The sequence below is a fragment of the Elephas maximus genome, chromosome 19 (genome assembly GCF_024166365.1).
Source record: "Elephas maximus indicus isolate mEleMax1 chromosome 19, mEleMax1 primary haplotype, whole genome shotgun sequence".
Lineage (NCBI taxonomy): Eukaryota > Metazoa > Chordata > Mammalia > Proboscidea > Elephantidae > Elephas > Elephas maximus.
The window spans coordinates 48888857-48912340 of record NC_064837.1 but is presented as its reverse complement, the minus strand read 5'-3'; the positions used below and the strand labels follow the sequence as shown (position 1 = coordinate 48912340).

General features: G+C 50.7%; 1 protein-coding gene across 7 annotated transcripts in view; it reads left to right on the top strand.

The window, feature by feature from the left end:
* Positions 1 to 23484, top strand: part of ACLY (ATP citrate lyase) — a 38523-nt gene that overhangs the window by 3486 nt on the left and 11553 nt on the right. For 3 of the 7 annotated variants that reach the window (XM_049859354.1, XM_049859348.1, XM_049859350.1), the window contains 17 exons: positions 907 to 1091; positions 2252 to 2374; positions 4806 to 4868; positions 5377 to 5567; positions 6032 to 6111; positions 7275 to 7405; positions 8188 to 8306; positions 9401 to 9537; positions 10418 to 10479; positions 12036 to 12153; positions 13211 to 13365; positions 14172 to 14262; positions 15412 to 15441; positions 18304 to 18445; positions 18776 to 18944; positions 20768 to 20872; positions 21702 to 21898. In XM_049859354.1, coding sequence (XP_049715311.1) covers positions 933 to 1091; positions 2252 to 2374; positions 4806 to 4868; positions 5377 to 5567; positions 6032 to 6111; positions 7275 to 7405; positions 8188 to 8306; positions 9401 to 9537; positions 10418 to 10479; positions 12036 to 12153; positions 13211 to 13365; positions 14172 to 14262; positions 15412 to 15441; positions 18304 to 18445; positions 18776 to 18944; positions 20768 to 20872; positions 21702 to 21898 — 2072 coding nt within the window. In that variant the 5' untranslated portion in view covers positions 907 to 932. The remainder of the gene's footprint in view (positions 1 to 906; positions 1092 to 2251; positions 2375 to 4805; positions 4869 to 5376; positions 5568 to 6031; positions 6112 to 7274; positions 7406 to 8187; positions 8307 to 9400; positions 9538 to 10417; positions 10480 to 12035; positions 12154 to 13210; positions 13366 to 14171; positions 14263 to 15411; positions 15442 to 18303; positions 18446 to 18775; positions 18945 to 20767; positions 20873 to 21701; positions 21899 to 23484) is intronic. The other 4 variants (XM_049859351.1, XM_049859352.1, XM_049859355.1 and 1 more) reach the window with 2 other exon arrangements.

Below are 23484 nucleotides of genomic sequence, written 5' to 3'. Positions count from 1 at the left end.
GACAAGCCTCTGTATACATATGGTTAAGGATAAGTTCTGCCCCCTACCATAGTTCTGGCTCAGATACAAGTGACCAGTACAGGGTGGTCCCCAGAAAGGCCTCTGTTTTGCTTAGTGGGTTTTGCTCTAAATTAGCAACTGGATGACTCAGCAGGCAGATGGGATGTGCTGGAGGTCACAGTGTCCCCCGCCCTGTGTCTGGTCTGTATTCCAGGGTGGGAATCTAGCTCCTGGGAGAGATGGACTTTGAGGGGCTTCTTCCCCTTTCCTCCCTACCTCACCAGGGCCTGGGGCCTTACTCTGGCCTGAGGCTAAGTAAACTTGCTGGCCTGGCTCTTGGCCTGGTGGAGTGTGTCAGTGTGTGTTTATGCTTGAGTCTGGATGTTGGGGAGATCAGAGTCTGGGTCGGGGGGAGACGTGGAGCGGGGGAGTAAGGCCAGCATTGTGCAATTCCAGCTGTGTTCCCCACAGGTCAGAGAACTGAAGGGTGTGTGTCAGTGTCTTTGTGGCACTAGCACTTGGATTTGGGGCCACACCAGTGGTATTCCTGGTCTCCTGTCCAACTGCCTTCGTTCCAGGATGAATGTGGTTATGAGTGAGCTAGTTTGTGTAGAGGGAGTAGAGACAGGGTTGCGGCCAAGAGTCCCAGGGAAAATGCCACCTTTGTTTTGCTTTACCATCTCTCCACCATCTCCACCCATCATCTCCAGGCCTTTCTGTGCTGGCGAAAGTGCTATTTGAGATCTCCCTTCCATCCTTCCTGCTGGGCCTGCCCTTTTCCTCCCTCTTGAGAAGAGCTGGGATCTGGTTTTATCATCTGCGGGGCACCTGGGAGTGGGTCTGCCCTGCTGGGGAAAATGGGCCTCCATTTCCCTAGCCCCTTCTGACCAGCTCCTCTCACCCCAGCAGGTAGAGCAGGACCCTCTGCAGCCATGTCAGCCAAGGCGATTTCAGAGCAAACGGGCAAAGAACTCCTTTACAAGTACATCTGCACCACCTCAGCCATCCAGAACCGGTTCAAGTATGCCCGGGTCACCCCTGACACAGATTGGGCCCGCTTGCTGCAGGACCACCCCTGGCTGCTCAGCCAGGTGAGCCCCACATCCATCCTGGGCCCTTCTTCCAGGCCCAGGTTTGGGGCTGAGAAAGCGCTGGGTTTGTTAGAGGTGTCTGAACAGGTTATATAATCATGGACTGCCTGCATTAATGGGCAGCAGGTAGTAGACCCAGCAGGGTTGTGTGTTCAGCTCCAGGCCCTGCTTGTTAAGATACCCTGGCATGGTGTACACAGCACGGGTTTGGAATAGGACAAACTGGAGTCCAAATCTCAGCTTTCTTTTTGTTAACCACTTAACTTGGGGCATGCCATCTTACCTCACTGGTTTTTGATTCCCCATCTGTCAAGTGGGGTTTAACACTCAACCTTGTTTGCTATGAGGATTAACAGTAACGTCTGGAAAGTACTTAGGGTACTGCCGTGCTTGACGGATGGCCGATAAAAAGTAGGCACATCCCCTGCCCAGTACATCAGGGATGCATCAGGGTGATCAGGAAGTGTGACTTTATACTCTTGGAGGAATGGCTGACCCCTGCGATGTCCACCTGGAGTAGAGGCTCCTATCTTCAGATCATTGCAGGGCCATTGTTGGGAAGCCATTTGTCTTCTTTGGCCTGGCCAAAGCAGGGCTAGAATTGATGGTGGATGGTGGTGGTTTCAGGGATGCAGGTTCCCACCCACTATGAGGCAGCCCAAGCATAACTGGGGCTGCTTCAGGTGGTAGTGGATTTCCTGGTCCAAGAGGCATATGAACAGTGGCTGCTTGTTGGGCAGGATTCAAGCACAGAGCGGGGTAGACCAGGTGACCTCTAAGGTCCTTTGCAATCCCCAGGCTCTGTTTCTCTGTTCTGCCTTTTTGGTGCATAGGCCCCGGTCTGTATTCTGAAGCATTTATAATTTAATGAAGAAGCTAATACACGACTTAGGGAAAGGTAGCAAGCCACTTATTTATTCAGCAGGTATTCGCTAAGCACCTATCCTGCCAGGCTCTGTCCTGGACATGGGTGGTTCTAGATTGCTAGGAGTCTAAAGAAAGATGTGGGCTGGGATAGATGAGGGAAGTTTGGTTTGGGGAGCAGGGTGGATTGGAAACCACCAGGCTGTCTTAGATGTTTTGGGTGCCTAAACTGCCATCTCTTACTCTGCCTTGTCCTTCCCTGGTATAAATACAAACCCACCTCCTCCCTCTTCCAGAGCCTGGTGGTCAAGCCAGACCAGCTGATCAAACGGCGTGGAAAGCTGGGGCTAGTGGGGGTCAACCTGACTCTGGATGGGGTCAAGTCCTGGCTGAAGCCACGGCTGGGACAGGAGGCCACGGTGAGTCTGAGTAGAGGGTTGGGGTTGATATGCTGTGGTAACAGAAGCAAACGTGGTCACTTCCGGATCAGCAGCCCTGTTTACCACCCCCACAAACCAGTCGTATTGCAATCTGGGAAAGGCAGAAGTCCTGTGGAGCTGACCCACCCAAGTGCCTTGGGCAGCAGGGCCAGTCGTGGTTTTTATTCCCGACTACTCCATCAGGGAATCCTAAATCCCCTTGTTGTCAGCTTGGGCAAGATGTGCTGGAAAAGTAACCCCAATACAATTGGAGAGACAGGTTGAAACGGTCTGCTTTTTTAATGATCATGGCGATTCAACTCTGATTGCTCCGGGCACTCCTTAATTTCCAATTTCCGGAAAGGGTTATGGTGGCTTGTGATGCTGTGCGTGCTTAAAAGGGTGGGTAAGAAAAGATGGAAAGGGGAGATACAGCATTGCTTAGGCAGAGAGACGTTATTGAGCCAAGAACCTAGGGTGAGATAGTTAACATGCTGAAGAGTAAATTCAGCTCTTGGCTTCGCCCAGCTCCTTGATTAATTTCAGCTATGTAAATGAGAGACCTAAAGTGAAATCTGGTCTAAGAAGGCTGAGAGCTACTTGGAAATAAAATCGCATTTCTTCTCCTCCTCCTTACCCCAAAGGGAGCTCCAGAACTGGGGGCAGGGCATGGTGGCTGGGCCTTGGCTTAGCTTGGGTAGGATGTGCCGTTCACACCTGGCTTTGCACACGTGGCTCTGAAGGGACTGGGGCTGTGCTCTCCCTTGGCTGACTTGGAAGTAGGGATGAAGGTGGCGAAGGCGACATCATCCTCCTTAAATGGGCTTCCCCAAAGCAGCCATGTCTTAGTTACCTAGTGCTTCTTTAACACAAATGCCACAAGTGGGTGGCATTAAGGAACAGACATTTATTTTCTCACAGGTCTGGAGGCTAAAAGTCCAAATTAGGGTTTCAGCTGTGTCAGTTCCTGTCTTGTTGAGATGCCCAGGTATTCCTTGGTTTTTTGGTGGTTCTCACATGGCTGCTGTCTTCCCCAGTGTCTGCCAGCTTGCTCTGCATCTATGCTGGTCTTCATATAACTCAAAAGTAATTAGATTTAGGATCTGCCCTACACGGCTATGACCTCAACTGATTGATTCCATTACATTAGATTACGTTATGGAAGGCGATTACATAGTGTTAAATTAGATTGTACCCAAAGGAATGTTGTTAGTTGCCATCAAGTTGATTCTGACTCTCGGCGACCCCATGTGTGCAGAGTAGAACTGCCCCATGGGTTTTCAAGGCTGTGACCTTTTGGAAGCAGATCGCCAGGCCTGTCTTCTGAGGTACCTCTGTGTGGGTTTGAACCACCAACGTTTCTGCTTGTAGTTGAGCTCTTAACCATTTGCACCATCCAGGGACTCCTACCCAAAGGTATAGGGGTTAGGATTCCAACACCTATTTTGGGGAGGGGGAAACACAGTTCAATCCATAACAGCCCCTAATGTTAATTCCCTTGTATCTGAACCCTCGTGGGTAAAGAAGGATCCTTGAAATTGCATGAGAGTCTGGGGGCAGAAGGATCCTAACTTTTAAACTCCCAGGCCTTTGGGGAGAGGACAGCTGGCTTGTGAGGCTGAGCAGTGTCCCAAGGGAGGCCATCCTTCTCCCTTCCCCCAACGGGCTCTTGGAGGGGGGTACCGGGGACATCGGAACTAGCAGCAGTGTCAGGCTGGCAGGAGCGGCTCATTACCTCTGATGGATCACTGTCTGGCCTCTGACTCAGCAGTGACGTGCCGGCTGGGTGGAGGGTTCGGGGTGTATTGGGATGAGGACTGTCTCACCTCAGCTGCCAGCCGCCAGGGACCCACTCAAACTGATTAGCTCGGCAGGCCTGCTGTCCTCAGCTGGGAAAGGCTGGGTAGAATCGTTTTCCGCATCAAGCTTTGCCTCTCCTCTCCTCCTCCCTGCTGTGCCCCATGCCTTGGCTGGGTCACCGTGCCCACTGCAAGGCAGACAAAGCAGAATGGTCGCCTCCCCAAGTTCTAAGTCCTCTGGTCTCCCTGGCCGAGCTCCAGGTAGCCATGGTCTGTCTGAGCTCTTCAGTTTCTGTACTGGCGGGGAGGGAGATGACTTTCTGTGCTTTTGGGGCGGGGGTAGTGTTACAGCTCATATGTCACCCCCCAGAGGAGGCAGAAAAGAATGTGCGAGGTCAGTATGTGTCAGACTGCGGCTGGCACAAAGCCAGGACACACAAAGTCCACAAGGACTTTGTGAGCTTATGGGTCTGTGACCCCAGCGCCCTGCTTTCTGGGAAAATCTCTCTTTGTCCGGTGTTGTGGCACCTCTGACGGGAGGGCGGGTGGGGGGACAGAGGGCAGTCCCACCTCCTACCCTGAGCGGTAAGACATGCTGTCTCTCAGCCTCATCTTCCTCGATCTCTCCGTAGGTCGGCAAGGCCAAAGGCTTTCTCAAGAACTTTCTGATCGAGCCCTTCGTCCCCCACAGTCAGGTATGTGTGAGGCGGCTCCAAGGTTGGTCTTCTCCCGGCTGGAGTTTTGTGTCTGTTGACCCTAAAATGATGCAAGGAAAAATCCAGTCAAAGGGATCCAAGTCTCTGAAGCTGCGCTGAGGGCCTGAGGGTGCTACGGAGCAGAGGTGAAGGAGAGGGCTTAGTTTGCAGCAGGGAGGAATTAGGACTGGTAACAGAGGGGACTTCCCAGTGCCAGAATGAGAAAGACTTGAAGTCAGGACTCCCCCTTCAGTTGAGTTCACACTCTGGATTGTCAGCCCTTGGGGTAGTGGCCTTTCGTCTCCTTGTCCGCAAGGGGAAGGTGTTGAACTGGTCTCCCCTGGGTGAATGTTTCCTACTGGGTTTAGAGATGAGGCATCCCCGTCTCTGCCAATTCAGTGCTCCTCATCACTTCATGGCCTCTTCACCTGCACCTCTCCTGGTGTAGGTGGTTCTGTCTCCCCCAGTTCAGTGCTCCTCGCCACTTAATGGTCTCTTTACCTGCCAGGTAGAGGAGTTCTACGTCTGTATCTATGCCACTCGAGAAGGGGACTACGTCCTCTTCCACCACGAGGGTGGTGTGGATGTGGGCGACGTGGACACCAAAGCCCAGAAACTACGTGTCGGTGTGGACGAGAAGCTGGATCCTGAGGACATCAAGAAGCACCTGTTGGTCCACGCCCCTGAGGACAAGAAAGAGTTGAGTGAAAGGGACAGCAGGGAGGTGGCACCGGGAAACGGGGAAGATGAACGAAGTGCTGGTCACGGACGGGAGGAAGCGGAGCCGCCTTTGCTATCTGGGTGGAAGGGTTGGCAGGCGCAACCCCTCCCTGTCCAAAGGAGAAGAGCTGGGTCAGAGGGGAGGCTGGCCGTGAATCAGACCCAAACATGCTGTCAGCTACTCTCACCTCCTGCCCCTGTCTGTCTGGTGCCTCCTTCTCCAGCTCTGCCTGACAGCTCCTTTCCACCTCAGTGGCTGACACATGACGTCTGGGGAGCAGGGTTTGCAGAGGAAAGCAAGAAGTCAGGGGCTGGTAGGGCAGTGTCAAGAAGTGGAGCTGTCTGTGGCAATGAGAGATGGCTGTGGGGAGGTGGGGTGCTATGCTGCTGAGGCACTTCCTGGTGGATTGACTGCTCTCTCCCTCCCTCTCTCTCCCTTCTAGAATTCTGGCCAGCTTTATCTCTGGCCTCTTCGATTTCTATGAGGACCTGTACTTCACCTACCTCGAGATCAACCCCCTTGGTAACTGGCTTTGTTGGAGGAGGGAAGGGACAAGGGTCAGTTAGAATCAGTGGCTATAGTACCCCTGGCCTTGACCTTCTGAGAATTAGCCCCCGTGGGTTCAACACTGGTCAGATAGCTCTGTGTGTGTGGAGGAATCTGCTCATTTATTGCAGGCTTCCATTTCCGAGCTCTCAGAAGGCAATTATTCCTCTTTTTAACCTATTCCATCTTCTTTCCTTGGTCTTGAATTGCTTAGTGATGGGGAAGTTCTGGTTTTGATCTGACTGCGCACTCCCTTGCTGTTCCTGCCAGTGGGTTAGGCTGTCTGACCAGATCGGGGAGTTGGGCTGCCTCTACACTGGTGTGCCCCTTCAGACCCTTCTTTCCTCCTGGTGCCCTGGGAGCCCTCCCTCCTCCCTGTCCAGGCACAGTGTCCCTGCTAGGAGCTGGTCCACACTAAGAAGAGCTTGGTCCAGGCTTGCTCAGGCTCTGCAGGAGGCAGGCCCTGGTGTGGGGGGAGAATGGTGCAGGCTGATGCTAGGCACGGCTTCTCAGAGCAAAGTCCAGGGAGCCAAGAAATCAAATCCTTTTCCCGCTGAGGATGCAGTCCCCCTAATGGACCAGATGGCTGTGTGCTAAACTTAATTAGCTAAATGGCCCTGGGGGAAAAGGAAGATGGATACCCAGCGAGGCTGCAGTAAATGAGTCCTGCTGGCTGGGGTCCCAGTGTGCCCCACAGTGTCCCATTCTACCTGATACTGAAGCTTTCCCAGCTGAGCCCCAGGAAACCCAGATGTGCACAGCTAGTGGGGCTTCTAACAGCAACATATATCTAAAGCACTTTTTTTTTTTTTTTAGTGGCAGGGCCACAGATGATGAATGGTTAGATATTTAAAGCAAAGAGTGTGGTGATTTATAAAGATGTTTAAACATTGCCACAGCATATCACCTAGAGATCAGAGAGGGGGAGCCAATTGTGCAGAACTTGTTTTTCCTTTAATGTTGGGAAAGCTGGGCCTCCATAGAGCCATTCTGGTTTTTCGTAGAACTCAGGAGGTCATTAGGCCTGTGTGGTACCCCATGGGAGTGGCATTTGGGGGGAGTCTGGTGAAGAAGGTCTTGGGGGTTGGTGGTCGCCTCTGTCCAGAGCTGGTGTCTGATTGCCTCTGCTTCTCTCCCAGTTGTGACCAAAGATGGCGTCTACATCCTTGACTTGGCCGCCAAGGTGGACGCCACGGCTGACTATATCTGCAAAGTGAAGTGGGGTGACATCGACTTCCCTCCCCCCTTCGGGCGAGAGGCTTATCCAGAGGTAGGGCTGGTTTGGGGAGGAGACAGGCAATGAGGAGGTCCTGGGGGAGGGTGACTAATCTCAGAGGAGCATTTGGCCCCCCTTGTGGGCTGTATACTTGGCAGAGAAAGGAAGGACAAGAACCATTTAATTTTCTTAAAACCCCAGCGCGGTGGGGGTGGGAGTCCACCCAGCCTCTGAATTCCAGCCAGAAACCCTTTTAGACTTCTCTCTCAATCAACCTCCCTGGGCTCTTAACTTGATTTGTTGCTTCTTGATAATTCCTAGTGGCTCCCCCTAATCCTGTCGGGAAGGTAGTTCTCTCTGGCCACTCGCTGGGAATTTTAATTGCTCCTCCCCACCCCATCCCCTGAGAAGCTCTCCCAGCAGGACCAGACCTTCTGTGAAGTAACCCAGGCCAAAGGAGGAGGCAGGGCTGGGAGAAGGGTACCACCTGGGGAGGGGAGGAGATGTGTGATGAGGAGGCACCCCCAAGAGTTGGGAGCGGGGGTGAGGGGAACAGGGTGGAAGTGAAGTGACGTAGTGAGGCTTAGGACTTGGGCAGAGGGAAGGAGAGAAAGGCACCAGGAAGTTTGTCCCCAGGTAGTAACTGGCTGTGGGTGGTTGTGGTACTTGAAGACGCCGTCATGTTTTGTCCCCAGCATGTGGGCCCTGCATAGTCCTCTCCTTCTCCCTTAAGGTGATCGAGCGACCTCTTTGTGTGCCTCCAGGGAGAGGGGAGGGGTCCTGGGATCTGTGAAGGGGGCCACCCAAGGGCCCACCTGTTGCTCTCTGGTTCCTAGGAAGCCTACATTGCAGACCTGGATGCCAAAAGTGGAGCGAGCCTGAAGCTGACCTTACTGAACCCCAAGGGGAGGATCTGGACCATGGTGGCCGGGGGTGGCGCCTCTGTCGTGTACAGGTGACTGGAGGGGGCTGCCGCTGGGATGCCAGCCGGGTCCACCCAGGGTCCGCATGTGCTGGGGCCCACCCATTGTCCATGTGGCCTGGACCAAGTGGCTTCACCTCTGGAGCCTCCGTTTTCTCACCTGGAGAGGAGTAGGAGATAGTGTAGCAAATGAGAGCAGCGGCCCTCAGCTGAGGAACTCTGCTGAAGGCCAGCCCTGGACCCTGTGGCTTCTGCAACCTTTTCTGTTTTCTTCAGTTCTTATAATTAGTGATAACGTGCTCAAAGTGAAGGCAGAGCAAATAAAGAAAATGGACTAGAAAGTGAAAGTTCCCTGGACCTTTTCCCCACCCTTCATCCAACCAGGTCACCATGGTGGTTATGCCCTTCTAGGCGTTTTAATGCCTGTAATGATGTATTTTCACATCTTTCACTTTATAGAAATAATGGGGTCATACCTGTTCTGCACACTGTGTAATCGTTAGCATTTTTACTTAGAGCACAGCAGATGACGGCTCTTTTCTAGGCGTATAGCCCACCACGTTCCCTCCCATGATGCAGTGGGCTCCTTCCTCTGGCCGCACTGTACCTTTCCTTCTTTGTTGGGCAGACTGCCAGGGACTTCTGGACTGTGCAGTATTTCCTGTCTTTGCCGTGGGGAGGTGTTCACTGTGCATTTTACCCGCCACTGTCTGGTCCAGAGCCGCATGATGGTACCAACAGTTAAAGCCTAAAAGTTAAAACCCAAAGGCCTAGCAGTCTGCTTCCAAAAGGTCACAGCCTTGAAGCCCCTGTGGAGTACAGGTCTACTCTGCATACGTGGGGTCGCCACGTGTCAGAATCTATTTGACAGCAACTGGTTGTTTGTTTTTGTCTGGTTGGGTGCCCTGTGGTCACATGGGGTTACAGAGTGCACTGCCCGGCGAAACCTGATGGAGCAAGTAGTCTTCTAGTGTGACTTGCGTGTGTTGAGGGCTGGAGCCCTGTGAGGGCAGTTTCACAGGCTGACTTTAGCGTTTCGGGGGATCTGCATGTCTTCCCAGGCACCAGGCTGCCACTCTCTGCCCTGAGATTCGGAGCCAGCACTGACTTTGGTGTCTCCTTTGCAGTGACACTATCTGCGACCTGGGGGGCGTCAATGAGCTGGCGAACTATGGGGAGTACTCTGGTGCCCCCAGTGAGCAGCAGACCTATGACTATGCCAAGACGATCCTGTCCCTCATGACCCGTGAGAAACACCCAGATGGTGAGACACATACACCCCCTCCTCAGTGGGGTGCAGTGGGAACAGCTTTGTACTAGGAGCCTCTGAGCCTGTGCTCCTGATCCCTTGCAGCCTTGGGCTAATCACTTAACTGCTGGACCTCAGCTTCCTTGACTGCACAATGGGCAGTGACAGCATCTCTGAAGACGGGGATTCTGAAAGGGCAAGGGGCCATGTGTGCATAAAGCTCAAAGTGCAAGCGTGGAGGAGGCGGTGGTGTGCTCTTACTCTGGTCTCTGTAAACTCAGTTCTTCATGACGCACTTACATATTTATTGCCTGGGCTGTGGGATTCCCAGACCCCTGCTGGTGCAGTGGTTAAAAGCTATGGCAAGCTATGGCTGCCAACCAAGAGGTTGACAGTTCAAATCCAACAGGCGCTCCTTGGAAACCCTATGGGGCAGTTCTACTCTGTCCTGTAGGATCGCTATGAGTCAGAGTGAACTCCACAGCAACAGGCTTGGTGTTTTTGGTTGGTGTGATTCCCAGCCTCCCTTTGCCACCTGTCCAGTGTTTTAGGGCCACATACCAATTCCTGTTCCCTTGAAGCAGATAGAGAGTCCAGCCAGAGGCACCCAGAAACCCAGCTGGAGTTCTGGATGCCAGCTAGGAAAGATGGAGCGGTTCTCTGGGTTTGGATTCACTGCCTGCTCGGTGGTGCAGGTGATGGAGAGTTGAGTAGATAAGGCTGAACGGGCCTCAGACCATCCTGCTCACTCCCTGCCTCTGCCCTGAAAGCTCCGAAGAGTTGGGGGGCCCTCACTGAGGGGAGAGAGAACTAATAACTCCCTCAGTTAGATTTCTGATAAGATGCTCAGGTGCACCTTTCTAATGCATTCTTTACGTCCCTGTTCCAAACTCAGGTAAGATCCTCATCATCGGAGGCAGCATCGCAAACTTCACCAACGTAGCTGCCACGTTCAAGGTAATCAGCCACAGATGATGCGGTGTTGGGGGAAGTGGGGAACGGGTCTCATCAGCAAGGTTTGAGACAGAGCAACTCCCCATGAGTTCCCGGTCCAGGGAAGCCCAGGCGCCCCTCTCAGGAAGTACAGAGAACACTGAGTCAGGAGAGCTGGGTCTGAAGCTGTGTGTCTGTGGACAAGCTGCTGACGCTCCCTGGACCGTAATTCTCCCATTTGGATGTGTGGGCAGAGGCGAATTTCCATTGTCCCTCCTTTCAGGACCAGTTTTTGGAGAATGGGCTCAATTAACCCTCTCTTCAGCACCTTGTTCTAACACTCCCTGGTTCTCTGCAATTCCCAGTCTTTGTCCTCTCTAAACCATCAGTTCCTTCTCTGAAAGGTAGGATGAGGAAAGTGTTTTGATGCTCTGGGGCTCCTGAATCACAGATATGGGCACATGGTTTATAGAAAACGTGACTGTCATTTGTCAAGGGTAACAGAGCTAGCATGTCTCAAGAGCCATTCCCTTCAAAGTAGCCTCCTCAGGAGGCCCCTTAATATTCTGTACTGTCAGATGCTCAGTGAGGCTGTCGAAGAGCGTGCCAGCATCTGGTAATTCCATATACATTTTGAGGATCATAAGTAAGTAAGTGTCAGCCTCAAAACTTTGCTCTTTCAGGAAGAGGGGACTAGGCCTCATCCAACCCGTTGCCATCGAGTCAATTCTGACTCATAGCGACTCTATAGGACAGAGTAAAACTGCTCCATAGGGTTCCCAGGGAGTGCCTGGTGGGTTTGAACTGCCAGCCTTTTGGTCAGCAGCTGTAGCTCTTAACCACTATGCAAGCAGGGTTTCTTAGGCCTCATTGGTCCTCCCTGAAAGAGCCTTTATAACTGTCCCCGATTCAACAGACAAATCTGAAACAGGTGAAATGCTATGGCTTTGTTTTAATTTCTAAGCAACCTTATAGTCAAAGGGAGCGCCGTTGATAGGGTTCCTGAAACAGGAACTGTGTGTAGAGCCTCAAGAGAAATACCTTGGGTGACAAATCTCAGCAAACCAGCCCTTGCTCTGGAGAGACAGAACCAATACACACCTTTCCAAGCTCTTCTTTTGTATCCATTGCAAGGGCTGTTCCCTAAATCACTTGAAGAAACTTTTGTAGAACATTGACACTTAAGAAGACGGTATCCTGATATCTCTGAGAAGCTTTGCACTGGACCCTGACATGGTCCCCCCGCTCCCCAGTTGCAGTAACATAACAGGAATGACTGCAGACATAACAAGAGATGAAGAAAGGCACATGCTGACGTTGGAGGCCCTGTGCCCCAGTGCCTGGAGGCATCCTCCGCTCTCACCTCATCAGCATTACAAGTGATCATGTGCCCTAGGCCTTTGAGTTGACTGTGCATAGTCCACATGTGCAAAACCCTTCATTGCCAGGGTCTGCCTTACTTGATGAGAAGCCGCCCTTGTTACATACATCCTAGTATATTCGTCTATCCTGGTTATGTCATTGATTCATGGCTACCTTGTGTTTGGTCATGGGTCTCTGGCATCTCTTTATGCTTCCAGGGCATCGTGAGAGCAATTCGGGATTACCAGGGACCTCTAAAAGATCATGAAGTCACTATCTTTGTCCGAAGAGGTGGCCCCAACTATCAGGAGGGCTTACGGGTGATGGGAGAAGTCGGTAAGCTGGGGGACCTCTTCTCTCTCCCACCCTGAATGTCAGGTGGCCTATCTCTGTGGGATTCCTGAAGGAGGGCCAGGCTTTGGACTGTATGCCTACTTTCCTTTCTGAGTATGCAGCTTTGGACTGATGCCCTTTGACTTTATTATACTCCCATCCCCTGTCCTTGGTGACACAGAGCCCCTGTCCTAAACTTCAGGGTATGCAGCCCCTGTTATGAGAGCAGTTACATGGGAAGCAGGGATTTGTGTAACGTGTCAGAAGGGTTACAGAAATAAGATGCTCTCGCTCAGTGCACTTGCCCTTTAGTTGGAGAGACAAGACCTTTCCATCCCCCCATTTTTCCAGTTTGGGATCTGTGGCAAGCAGTAAATCCCCCTAAATCACCTGAGGTGGCTCCAAGTCCTAGTTTTCATTCATTCACCTAAAACTGAGTACCTGCTGAAGGCCAGGCCCTGGGGACAGCAAAGTGAGTGTTACTACGTCGTGCTCTCACGGTCGAGACGTTAAACAAATAAACAGTTACATGAACGAGATGCTGTTAGATAGGGATCTGTGTTATGAACAGAATAGGGTGATGTGAGGGAGAGTGACTGGCAGAGGTGAGGGAAGGCTTTTCTCAGGAGGTGGCACTGGAGCTGAGCTGAGTGACAAGACAGCAGCCAGAGAAGATCTGGGGCAGAGGGAAGAACAGGGCCAGAGTCCAGGAAAAATGAGCTCAGGGTGTTTAGGAACAGAGAGGCCAGTGCGGCTGGAGTGCAGAGAACATGGGTGTCTGGGGCTGAGGGGTGGGAGAGCTGGGACCAGGCCACCCATGGAGGAGTGTGGGTTCTAAGAATGCCCTTGGTCACTTGAGACTTGACAGTAGAGCTGTTTCTTGCTTTCCTTATCAGTAGGTGGTCTTTACAGAGATTCGTTTGGGTGGTGAAAATATGATAGCTAATTTGTCGTGGGTGATTTGTCATGCACAGAAAGTCTTAGTTACCTTTGCAGAGTTATGTGGACGTGGCCACTGATGTGAAAACTGGAGTGATGGATTCTTTTCCTTCCCCCACAGGGAAGACCACTGGGATCCCCATCCATGTCTTTGGCACTGAGACTCACATGACAGCCATTGTGGGCATGGCCCTGGGTCACCGGCCCATCCCCAATCAACCACCCACGGCGGCCCACACTGCAAACTTTCTCCTCAATGCCAGCGGTAGCACGTCGGTAGGTACCAGTCTTCCTCTCTCCTTAAAGGAACCATCTAATCTTATCCACTACTGCCACCCACCCTTCTAGAGCATTCCATTTGGGGGCATTGGAAAGATATGGGGGGAAGTTAGTATGTATTTGGTTTCTGGATTGCTATGCCAATTTCTGTTTTTGCTAGTCAAGGTAGTATAATGGAAGAAGCAAGGGTTTTAAAATCAGACCTGAGTTCAAATTCTGGCTCTGTTACTTCTCACTGAGGAGGGGTCCTTGGCAAGTATCATTCCCACTTGGACCCTCAGTTTGCTCATCTGAAAATACACCCACTCCTCGCTTATCGACGTGGGTAGGTTCCAAAGGCCAGGTTCTTGTGTGAAAATTGGCGTTATGCGAAAATGAAGGATGATCAAATCAGATCACAAAATGGGGGATGACTGCATCATTACATAATTACCAAATTATATCATTGCATAACTGCCAAACAAACCACTGAAAATCATGGCCCAGCCAAGTTGCCACATAACCTTAACCTTCACAGCCAGTGGTACTCTCGCCTCGCACCTTGGCACTTGTTACTGCCAGTGGGTGTTGTTAATGTGCAAAATTGTCAGATAGTAGATTTTTTACTGTTAATGTAAATGTGAAACATTGGATAACAAGATAGTCGATATGTAAGGAGTAGGCATAGAAGTTTTGGAAGCAGCTCGTAAAGAACAGTACCGTTAGTAGTTTTTGCTGCATGATTTCTTTGGGGCCTTAAGGACCTATGGCTTTTTTCCCATTGCTACCCATGATTACCCCTCTCTCTCCTTGTCCCACCTCAGACCCCAGCCCCCAGCAGGACGGCATCTTTTTCTGAGTCCAGGGCTGACGAGGTGGCTCCTGCAAAGAAGGCCAAGCCTGCCATGCCACAAGGTAATTCCTACAGGTCTCAGGCACATTGCAGGGAATGGCCTCTCGGCCCTCTCCCTGTCCTTCTTCCCTTTCCAGACCTGCCTGGGCTGGCAGAGGTGATGGAAAATCGTTTCGGCTTCTGTGTAGGAGTGGGCCTAGAGCATGGGATGGGAAGGGAATGTGAGAATGAGGTGACTTGAGCCTGCCCCATGGGTCTCCTGATTCTGAGGACCCACATGTGCCTAGGTCACCTTACTCCCCACCCTGTTATCTTCCACCCTCTTTCTTCCCGGGGGGTGGGGTGGTGAGCTGGGCAGGGAAGTGTGGAGGAGATGGGGTAATGGAAAGGTCCCCAGACTGTCCTCCTACATGGACGGTAGGAGCTCAGAGCTCAGTACAGCAGAGCAAGCTCCTATGACAGCGGGGCCTTCCCTCATCCCCATCATCTTGGGGCTCTTACCACAACAGTCCCTCCCCTGTGAATCCACCTTAAGGAAACGGCTCATCTACCAGCCCATCTGGACTTTGCCATAATCCCTGCCAGTCAGCCCATGTGACTAGCAGTAGATAACCAAATAACAATAACTGGCGTTAGTTAGCTGATGGCGCCTGGGCAGTCTCTTCCTGCTACACACTTTGCTTAAGGCATTCTGTGAAATATTGACACTAGCTCCAGGGATTCGAGATCAGAAGCCACTGCCCTGAGATCCCCAAACCAAGAGCTTTGTCCACAGCCTGGGGTGACAGGTCCTGGCTTCATACTCATTCAGTCATTGTGCTTCATGGGGACAAAAAGGGATTGGCATTAAGAGGGTAAGGCAGGGCCAACTAGGGCACCCAGCTGTTCCTCCACAGGGCACCCTGGCCTCGGGAGGCCTCGGAGTTCCGTACCTCCAGGCCTTTGTTCTCCTCCTGGCCCCTTGCATTGCCCCTCCCTCGCCCCTCCCTCTCCCCCCTTTGGTTCTGTGCCCTTCCTTGCTCATGCTTGGCTGATCGATGAATTCACCTGTTCGCCTTCCTCCTCCTGTCAATTGTGGAGCAGGCAAGAGATGGTAAGAGCGTTGCACTAAGAGGCTTGTCCACAGGACCCATCCCTGCTCCCACCCTTTCCCTCCAAAGCCTCCAGCTGTCAGCCAGTCACTCAGTTGCCTTGGTCATTTTCTTTGACAGATTCAGTCCCAAGTCCAAGACCCCTGCAAGGTAGGATGCCCGACCCCACCCCAGCTCCTGTGTCACTTTGTTTTCGGTTATCATTTTACCATGTGCTTTGTATCCCCCCTCCCCTGGCGGGTTGCAGTGTTGTCTGATACATTTTCTGTCCTTGCCTCGGTGTGGCCTGCCCCCAAGCCCTAGTCTTCCTCCGTTTCTACCCCCTGCTTAGTATGTGTCCCCTTCACTCTCCTCCTCATGGTACAACCCCTCTGGCTCTGAGCTGGGGAGGGGCTGGAAGCTGTAGAAGGAGAGCCAGGCCGCAGCCTTGGAGAGTGGAGTGGAGCAGCAAGGAGGGAGGGGTCAAAGCTGGAGGGGGAGTGGCCCAGAGCAGTGGGCGCTGCCACAGGCATGCAGGAGGGGGAGCCGCGGGTCACTGTGTCTGGTTTCCTTCTTATGATGTCATCGGATTCCTGCTTTTTCTGCCTCAGCCTTACCACTGCCAACTTTATCCCAGAGCTCCTAATACCAGGGACGAGCTTTTGGTGGAAGAATAAGATAGCTGGCTAGACAGTGAGAGAGCTAGAAACCTGGAAGGCTGTGCAGTGTGTCTATAACTGGGGAATTGGAAAGAATCTGGGCTTTGCGTAGTGTATGAGGTCATGGTTTACAGCGGACATTTTCTGTGCCTGCATGCGTACACACGGCATCCCTGGGTGGCACAAACCATTGAACACTCAACTACTAGCTGACAGGTTGGAGGTTCGAACCCACCTAGGGGTACCTCAGAAGGCAGGCCTGGCCATCTTCTTCCGAAAGGTCACAGCCTTGAAAACCCTATGAAGCAGTTCTATTCTGCGCACATGGGGTCACCATGAGTCAGAATCTACTTGTTGGTAACTGACGACACGCACACACACACATGCATTCACCCATTGACCTAGGTGAGTTGATTAATCAGTTCAAAGCATGGGCTCTCCACTTAACTTCTAGACCTTCACAGTAGTGGGAGATTTTGTCAGTGGTGTGGTGCGGGGTGGGGGGGGTCTTCTGAAGATGACCTTTGACCCCTGGTTAAGAGGCATGGAAGGAGTGGTCAGGAACAATCATGCTGGAAAGGCCAGGAATGCAGCCCTTTGGCCCAGCTGCTTTTTATCTCTACATTTCCTTTCTCTGGCAAGATCCACCTAAAAGTCAAACTCAGAGGCCTGTGCAGAAAGAACAGGAACAGAATAGCTCTGCAGAGAGCTCTGCCACCCCGGGACAGATGGGTGTGGGGAGAGGCTTCTGTTCTTGTTCCTGCTTCTCACTGAGCAGTGCTGAGAGGTGGGAGAGGAAAGGGCAGGTCAGGGAGAGAGGACAGGTTATGCCAGGGGTTCTTCCCTCAGTGAGACCTAGGAAGAGCCTGGTGGTGTGGGCTGTGGGAAGCCTGGTTGGGGTCCCCCTGCAACTAGTGGGCTGAGGAACACCCCCTTCAGTGTTGGTTTCTCTGCACATGAGGAGGGAACACACTTAGGTCCTGCCTTTCCTGAGTCCCTTTCACGCTGGGGTAAGGGTGGGCTTGTAGAGATCGTCTGGGCCCCCTTAGGAAGGGGCAGGGCCCAGTAGCACTGACTTTATCTTCTGCCTCCTCAGTTGCACAATTGAGCTGTGTCTTAAATTATTCCGTAATCCTGGTTCTGATGTTAGATGCCCCGGGATCTGTCATTTGGCATCTCTGGGCTTCAGTTCCCTGGGTCTGGGAAGTGAAGAAACTGGGTTAGGTGGCTTCCCTTGTTCTGTGAGCTCGTGAATCATGGGAACCCAGACGGGCCCCAGCGACAGTAAATCCCAGGTATTTGCAAAGTCAGGAACTTTCTGTCATCAGGAGCTTATGGCTGTGTTGGAAGAGGCCGCCTATAGGGATGAGAATCCTACATGCCTTGGGAAATGGTCCCTTTATCTAATCAAACCTTGGCTAGCCAAGCCTGCCCTGGTACAGTGGGTTAATTAATACCAGATGCCACTGAGCCTGATGCATTGCTCTCCTTGGGGGAGCTGAGCACCTCCCCTGCAGGCTGCTTGTCTCCTGGATTTGCAGGGAGCTGGAGGGGAGGTCACCTGCCAGCAGGTGATAAACGGTCCCTTGAGGCTGAGGAATGCATCTGTGCCCGCTGCTTTGTTCCCTTCTTTTTGACTCTCACCTCTTTCCTCTCCACTGGCAATCCCATCCCAGAGCATTATCGGAGCAGAAAAGAACTGCCTGGTAAAGGGGAAAAAGAGGGGAGGACTGTCCCCTGCCTGGTGCCAGAGCCAGGCAGACCCGCAGTCAGAGTGACAGCTGCCCTGTTGCCCGCAGCTCCAGCAGCAGTGGACCTCTTCTTTGGACCTTCACAGACCTAGAATTCATGAGAATTCAAACCCTGACCTGGTTTACATCCAGATTTACAGGGAGATAAGGGCTGTTGGAGAGCTGTTTAAAGTCCTGAGGTCACCGAAATTGGGAGAAGCTTAACATTTTTCCTCACTGGCTTTAAAAATAATGTCAAAACTCCGTTTGCACGTAAGCAAGAGGCTGATGACACCTCTTTCCTTTGAAATTAAGCAGGTCCTGTCGGAATTCTCCTCCTTGGAGTCTTCGTCTGTGGGGCCTGTTCTTGTATGGGGAGACCTTTCTCTGTTCATTCAAAGCTATTTACCAGCCAGGCAAGTCTTCTTAGCTCGTTTTGCTCTCTCTGCCACCTCCTTTCAGAGGAAATTTGAGGTAGTTTTTCTCCAAGTTCTCAGACTTCTGTCCCCTTGACATTCCTTTGCAGTTTTGATGGGCCACGGTCCTTGTACTTGGGGTGTAGAGGGTCTAGTGGGCAGCCCCTGCCCCTGTGAGTTTCCTGGGGGGTGTATTCTGGGTGCACTTTCTGTGTCTTTGCCCACCAGGAAAGAACACCACCCTCTTCAGCCGCCACTCCAAGGCCATCGTGTGGGGTATGCAGACCCGGGCTGTGCAGGGTATGCTGGACTTTGACTATGTGTGCTCCCGAGACGAGCCATCGGTGGCTGCCATGGTCTACCCGTTCACGTGAGTCTCACCGTAGCAGGAGGACTTGCCAAGCAGGATCTCCTCACCTAATTCCCTCCCTCTGCTGCTAAGACAAAGATTGAGGCCCTACCTGGCTTACCCACTTTGCTGAGGAAGGGTCTGTTCATCTCAGAGACTGGGGCAATTGGTGTTCTTGATGGTCTTTTTCCATCAGATGGAAGCTCTTTCAGGGCAGACTCTGCTCTTTCCCCCTTCTGGGTGAAGTTCCTCCCCTTGGCTTCTCTCTTCCCAGCTCTTCAGAAACAGAGGGGAAACCTCCTAGCCCTGACATGGTGGGGATGCCCTAACCCTTCCCCCTCTTTCTTACAGTGGGGACCACAAGCAGAAGTTTTACTGGGGTCACAAGGAGATCCTGATCCCTGTCTTCAAGAACATGGCAGATGCAATGAAGAAACACCCGGAAGTAGATGTGCTGATCAACTTTGCCTCACTCCGCTCAGCTTATGACAGTACCATCGAGACCATGAATTATGCACAGGTAGGTCGACAGGGCCTGAGGGCCAGAGGTGGACTCCGTAGTCACTACCACCTGGGACAAAGGAGCTGAGATTTGGGAGTGGCCTATTTGGGTGAAAGTGGTTGGAGACACCTGATCTTTAGAAGGTACAGCAGTAACTGAGGGCAGAGAGGACTGGGCAGTGACCACTTAAATGGATTTATAGTCAATTCAGAGTCATCCGCCCCTTCTAGCTCCTCTGTGCTACCTGAGACCGGCTTGAAAAACAGAATCAAAAGGATTTTCTTACTATGAAAGTATTGCATACTTATAGAAAAATTTAAAAATACTGGTAAATAATAAGAAAATAAGTACCTCAAGTCCCGTGTCCCAGAAACAGCTTCTGACGTTCAAGTATATCCTTATCCGCGTCTTTTTCTGGATTTGAACAAATGCAGTAATATTGTATGTAACTATTTTATAATCTGTTTTCTTCACTTACTCTTTCCACATCAGTAAATTATTGGAAACATCATTTTTGCTCTTCCAAGTCTTGCGATGAGTGTCCTTAGATTACCATTTTGCGCACATCCTTACTTATTTCCCTGGTGTAAATTTCTAGGATTTGAACTACTGTGTCAGTATGGGCAGGTTTGAAAGCTTTGGTCTGTCCTGTCCCGGTGCCCTCCAGAAAGTGTGTGCTATTGTAAACTCCCATTGGTAGTTTGAGAGCGTCTGCTTCCCTGTACCCATGCCAGCACTGAATGTTTGGATTTAAAACACGTACATATTTGTCAAATAGATAGGCAATATTTAGTTTGTATATCTTTGACGATTACCGAAGATGTGCTTTTTGAAGCGTTTTATTGGTCATTTGTTTTTTATGACTTGCCTTTCACCTTCATTTTTTTATTGGAGTGTTTGTCTTTTTTGTTACTGGTTTGCAAGGGCCCTTTATAGATTAGGATATTGGCTCTCTTGTTCAAAATTATTCTCCAGACCCAGATTGGCTTATTTCTGTCTTATGATTGGAGAAAGTAAGCTCGTTTTGATAACTAGATGAAGTGAAAAAGAAAGCATTCCTGCTAAAAACAAGCTACTTCTAAAACTTAGAGCAGAGGTTGGCATTCTACAACCCAAAGGCCAAATCTAGTCTACTACCTGTTTTTGTAAATAAAGCTTTATTGAAACATAGCCCTGTTCACCATTTACATATTACTCATGGTTGCTTTCATGCTACAATGGCAGAGTTGAGTGGTTGCCCCAGAGATCATGTGACCCACAAAGCCTAAAAACTTACTGCCAGGCTCTTTATAGAAAAAGTTTGCCAGCCTTCTGGTCTAGAGTCAAATAGAGATGGTTCTTGGGCCACCCCACCCCCCGACTTTCTCCCCCAGCTTACTTTCTGGTCTGAGTATGGAAACGGCTCATTTCTCTCATGTACTGGCTCTGTCTATGGGGACATAGAGTCAGAGAGAGCACAGTGGAGAAAACCATAGATAGCTGCCTTATAAGCAGGTACAAGGAAAGGTAGGGAGCATGTGGGTCTGATTCCTGGGAATTTTTAGGTGGGAGAAAATACAGCCGCTCTGGCTGTAGCAGGTACTCAGAAACATTTGCTCCTGCTTAGTTAGTGAGTTGCTCTGTTGTTAACCAGTTGTCCACTGCCTTGCTTTTTGGGAGAGAGTTGGAGTGATCAGGGAAGGCCTGTGGGAAGAAGGAGGTACATGCTTTTACCATTACTTTGTTCTTAGAGCCTGCAAGGCGGCACAGGGGGCTTGGAGGGTGGGTCCTTGAACAGTTGCTGCCTCATTGCCCTGTCTTTGGCAAAAGATTAACAGGAAGGAACTGTTCTCATCCTCTAGATCCGGACCATTGCCATCATAGCTGAAGGCATTCCAGAGGCCCTCACAAGGAAGCTGATCAAGAAGGCAGACCAGAAGGGAGTGACCATCATTGGACCTGCCACTGTGAGCTCTCCCCCAGAAAGTTTTCTTTTAAATCTGAGGCTATGGTATGAAGTTTTAGGCCCTCAGGAAACTCACTTGTAGACTCTCTGTCTCCCTCTGAAGCTGAAAAGACCTAGGGAGTACCAGGTGGCATCAGCTGTCCACTTCCAGTTAACTTTCAAAATGGCTTTCTCCCTAGTCTGTATCACCTTTATAATTTCAAGGGGCTCACCAAAAGATTTATTTTTTTAGTGTTTCCCCACCCTTAAGCAACAAAAGCATAGTCTTTGATTATTCCCTTAACTACAGACCAAAGAAAAAGTTACCTGGAGGCCTTATTTTTAACCTAAAGATCTCTAAGTAAGAAGAAATCGCTTTGTCATATTTTTTTTTTTTTTAATTTTTTGTTTTTATTTAGTTGCTGTATTAAAAATCTCCTGGAAGCTAAGATTTTTTAACTAAGTCAGGGACCCTCCATCTCAGAGGCAGGGAATTTTTAGCAGAGAAGTGTACCTGTGTTATAGGCTAGTGACCTTTATGGGGTACTGCAGCCCTCTTGGAGCAAGAGAGATGACTTGGCCTTGAGTGTCCTTCTGAGTCTGTGGTAGTAAGCCATGTTTTACCACTGAGACTCTCCTTTCTCTATAATGCTTCTTGAGAAAGAGAAGAAATTCTTTCTAAGCAGAAAACCCAATGGGCAGGCAGTAGTTCTCTTGGTCATTTTCCTCCCAGCCTAGCCAGAGTGGGCCATGCAGGTAATACCAGGGCTTTGTGATTCTCCTGAACTCTGCAATCAACTGAGACTTGTCTTTCCTCCCTCCTTTCCTGACTGCTGTTTCTGCCCCTGCAGGTTGGAGGCATCAAGCCTGGATGCTTTAAGATTGGGAATACAGGTGGGATGCTGGACAACATCCTGGCCTCCAAGCTATACCGCCCTGGCAGCGTGGCTTACGTCTCGCGTTCAGGGGGCATGTCCAACGAGCTCAATAATATTATCTCCCGGACCACGGATGGTGTTTATGAGGGCGTGGCCATTGGCGGGGACAGGTGAGCAGTGGACTGGAAGACGGGATGTTGGATTCTTAGTCTCAGCTTGCTGCCACCAAGTCCTAGGTCCATAGGAATGCTGCTTAAGCCCATCCATTGGGGCATCTCTACTTTTATTGCAGGACTGACATGAGCATCAGATCAGGAAGTACAGGGAAGAGTGTTTTTAAAATGTGTTTGGGCTTTGTGGTCCTTCTGTCTGGTGTCTGAAGTGTGGCCAATGGGAGACAGCAGAGTGCATGTTTAGTGGGGCCAGTTCTCAAATCGGACCCCAGGAAATCAAATCCTCTTACCCTGTCTACCAGGGTAGGGGTCCTGGGCAGGCTGCTTAACCTCCCTAGACCTCCATCTACCCTACATACCAAACCAAACCAAATCCGTTGCCATCAAGTCTATTCTGACTCATAGTGACCCAGTAGGGCAGAGTAGAACTACCCCATAGCGTTTCCAAGGAGCAGCTGATGGATTTAAACTACCAACCTTTTGGTTAGCAGCCGAGCTCTTAACTACTACGCCACCAGGTCTCCCCCTACATATCAAATGGGTAAAATTGTAGCACTCGCCTCATGAGGATGAAATGAGATCATGTATGTAAAGTACCTAACATAGGGCCTGACACTTGGCAAGTTCTTAATGAATGCTAGCCATTATTAATGTTTTACTGTTACTACTGCTACGATGATGATCACTACCGCTATTTGGTTTAGAAACCAAAAGCTACTAAGACCGTGAGTCACCTTGCCATTCCTCCTGGTTCCACCACATCACTTCAGGTGGAATGCCTGGATGAGGAAGAGGTCTTCAGAGGTGTGGCCTGGGGAGCCCTAGTCTACAAGTTCTCCCTAACAAAAGGCTCCTGGTCAAATAAGTCTGGAAAATGTTGCTTGTTATATTGTCCTCTTGGATTTTTAATGCTCTTGAGCATATCAGAGGTCCATAAAGCTGTGCAGAGATGCCTGCTTGGCTTTTAAGCAGCCCTTTTGCAAAGTCATGTGGCAGTAGAAAATTGAAAAAAAAAAAAAATTATAGAACTAGTAACAACCCGTCATCCTTGGTGTTCTATGGGACATAGTTTGGCGTGCTGTATTTTCTCTTGCTGTGTAAAATGTTACCCCAAAACTTCGTGGCTTCGAACAACAATAACCATTTATTTCCCTCACAGTTTCCATTGGTCAAGATTCAGGAGGAGTTCGGTTGGGCATTTCTGACTTAGGGTCCCTCGTGAGGCTGTAGTCAGCTGAAGGCTTGCCTGGGACTGGAGGCAGCTTGTTCAGTGGCCTGGCAAGTTGGTTCTTTTCTGTGTGGATGTCTCCACAGGCTGCTTGAGGGTCTTTCAGAACATGGCAACTGGCTTCCCCCAGAGGGAGCAATTCAAGAGAGAGAGGGCCAGGCAAAAGCTATACTTTTTATAATCTAGCCTTGGGTCATAGAATCGGTTTCTCCACATTTTGTTCATTAGAAGCAAATCACTAAGTCCAGCCCACATAAAAGGGAAGAAAGCAGACGTTATCTTTTTCAAAGAATTGCAGACATATTTTAAAACCACCATACTTGTGCTCTCCAGGGTGTGTCTTACTGCCGAGTGA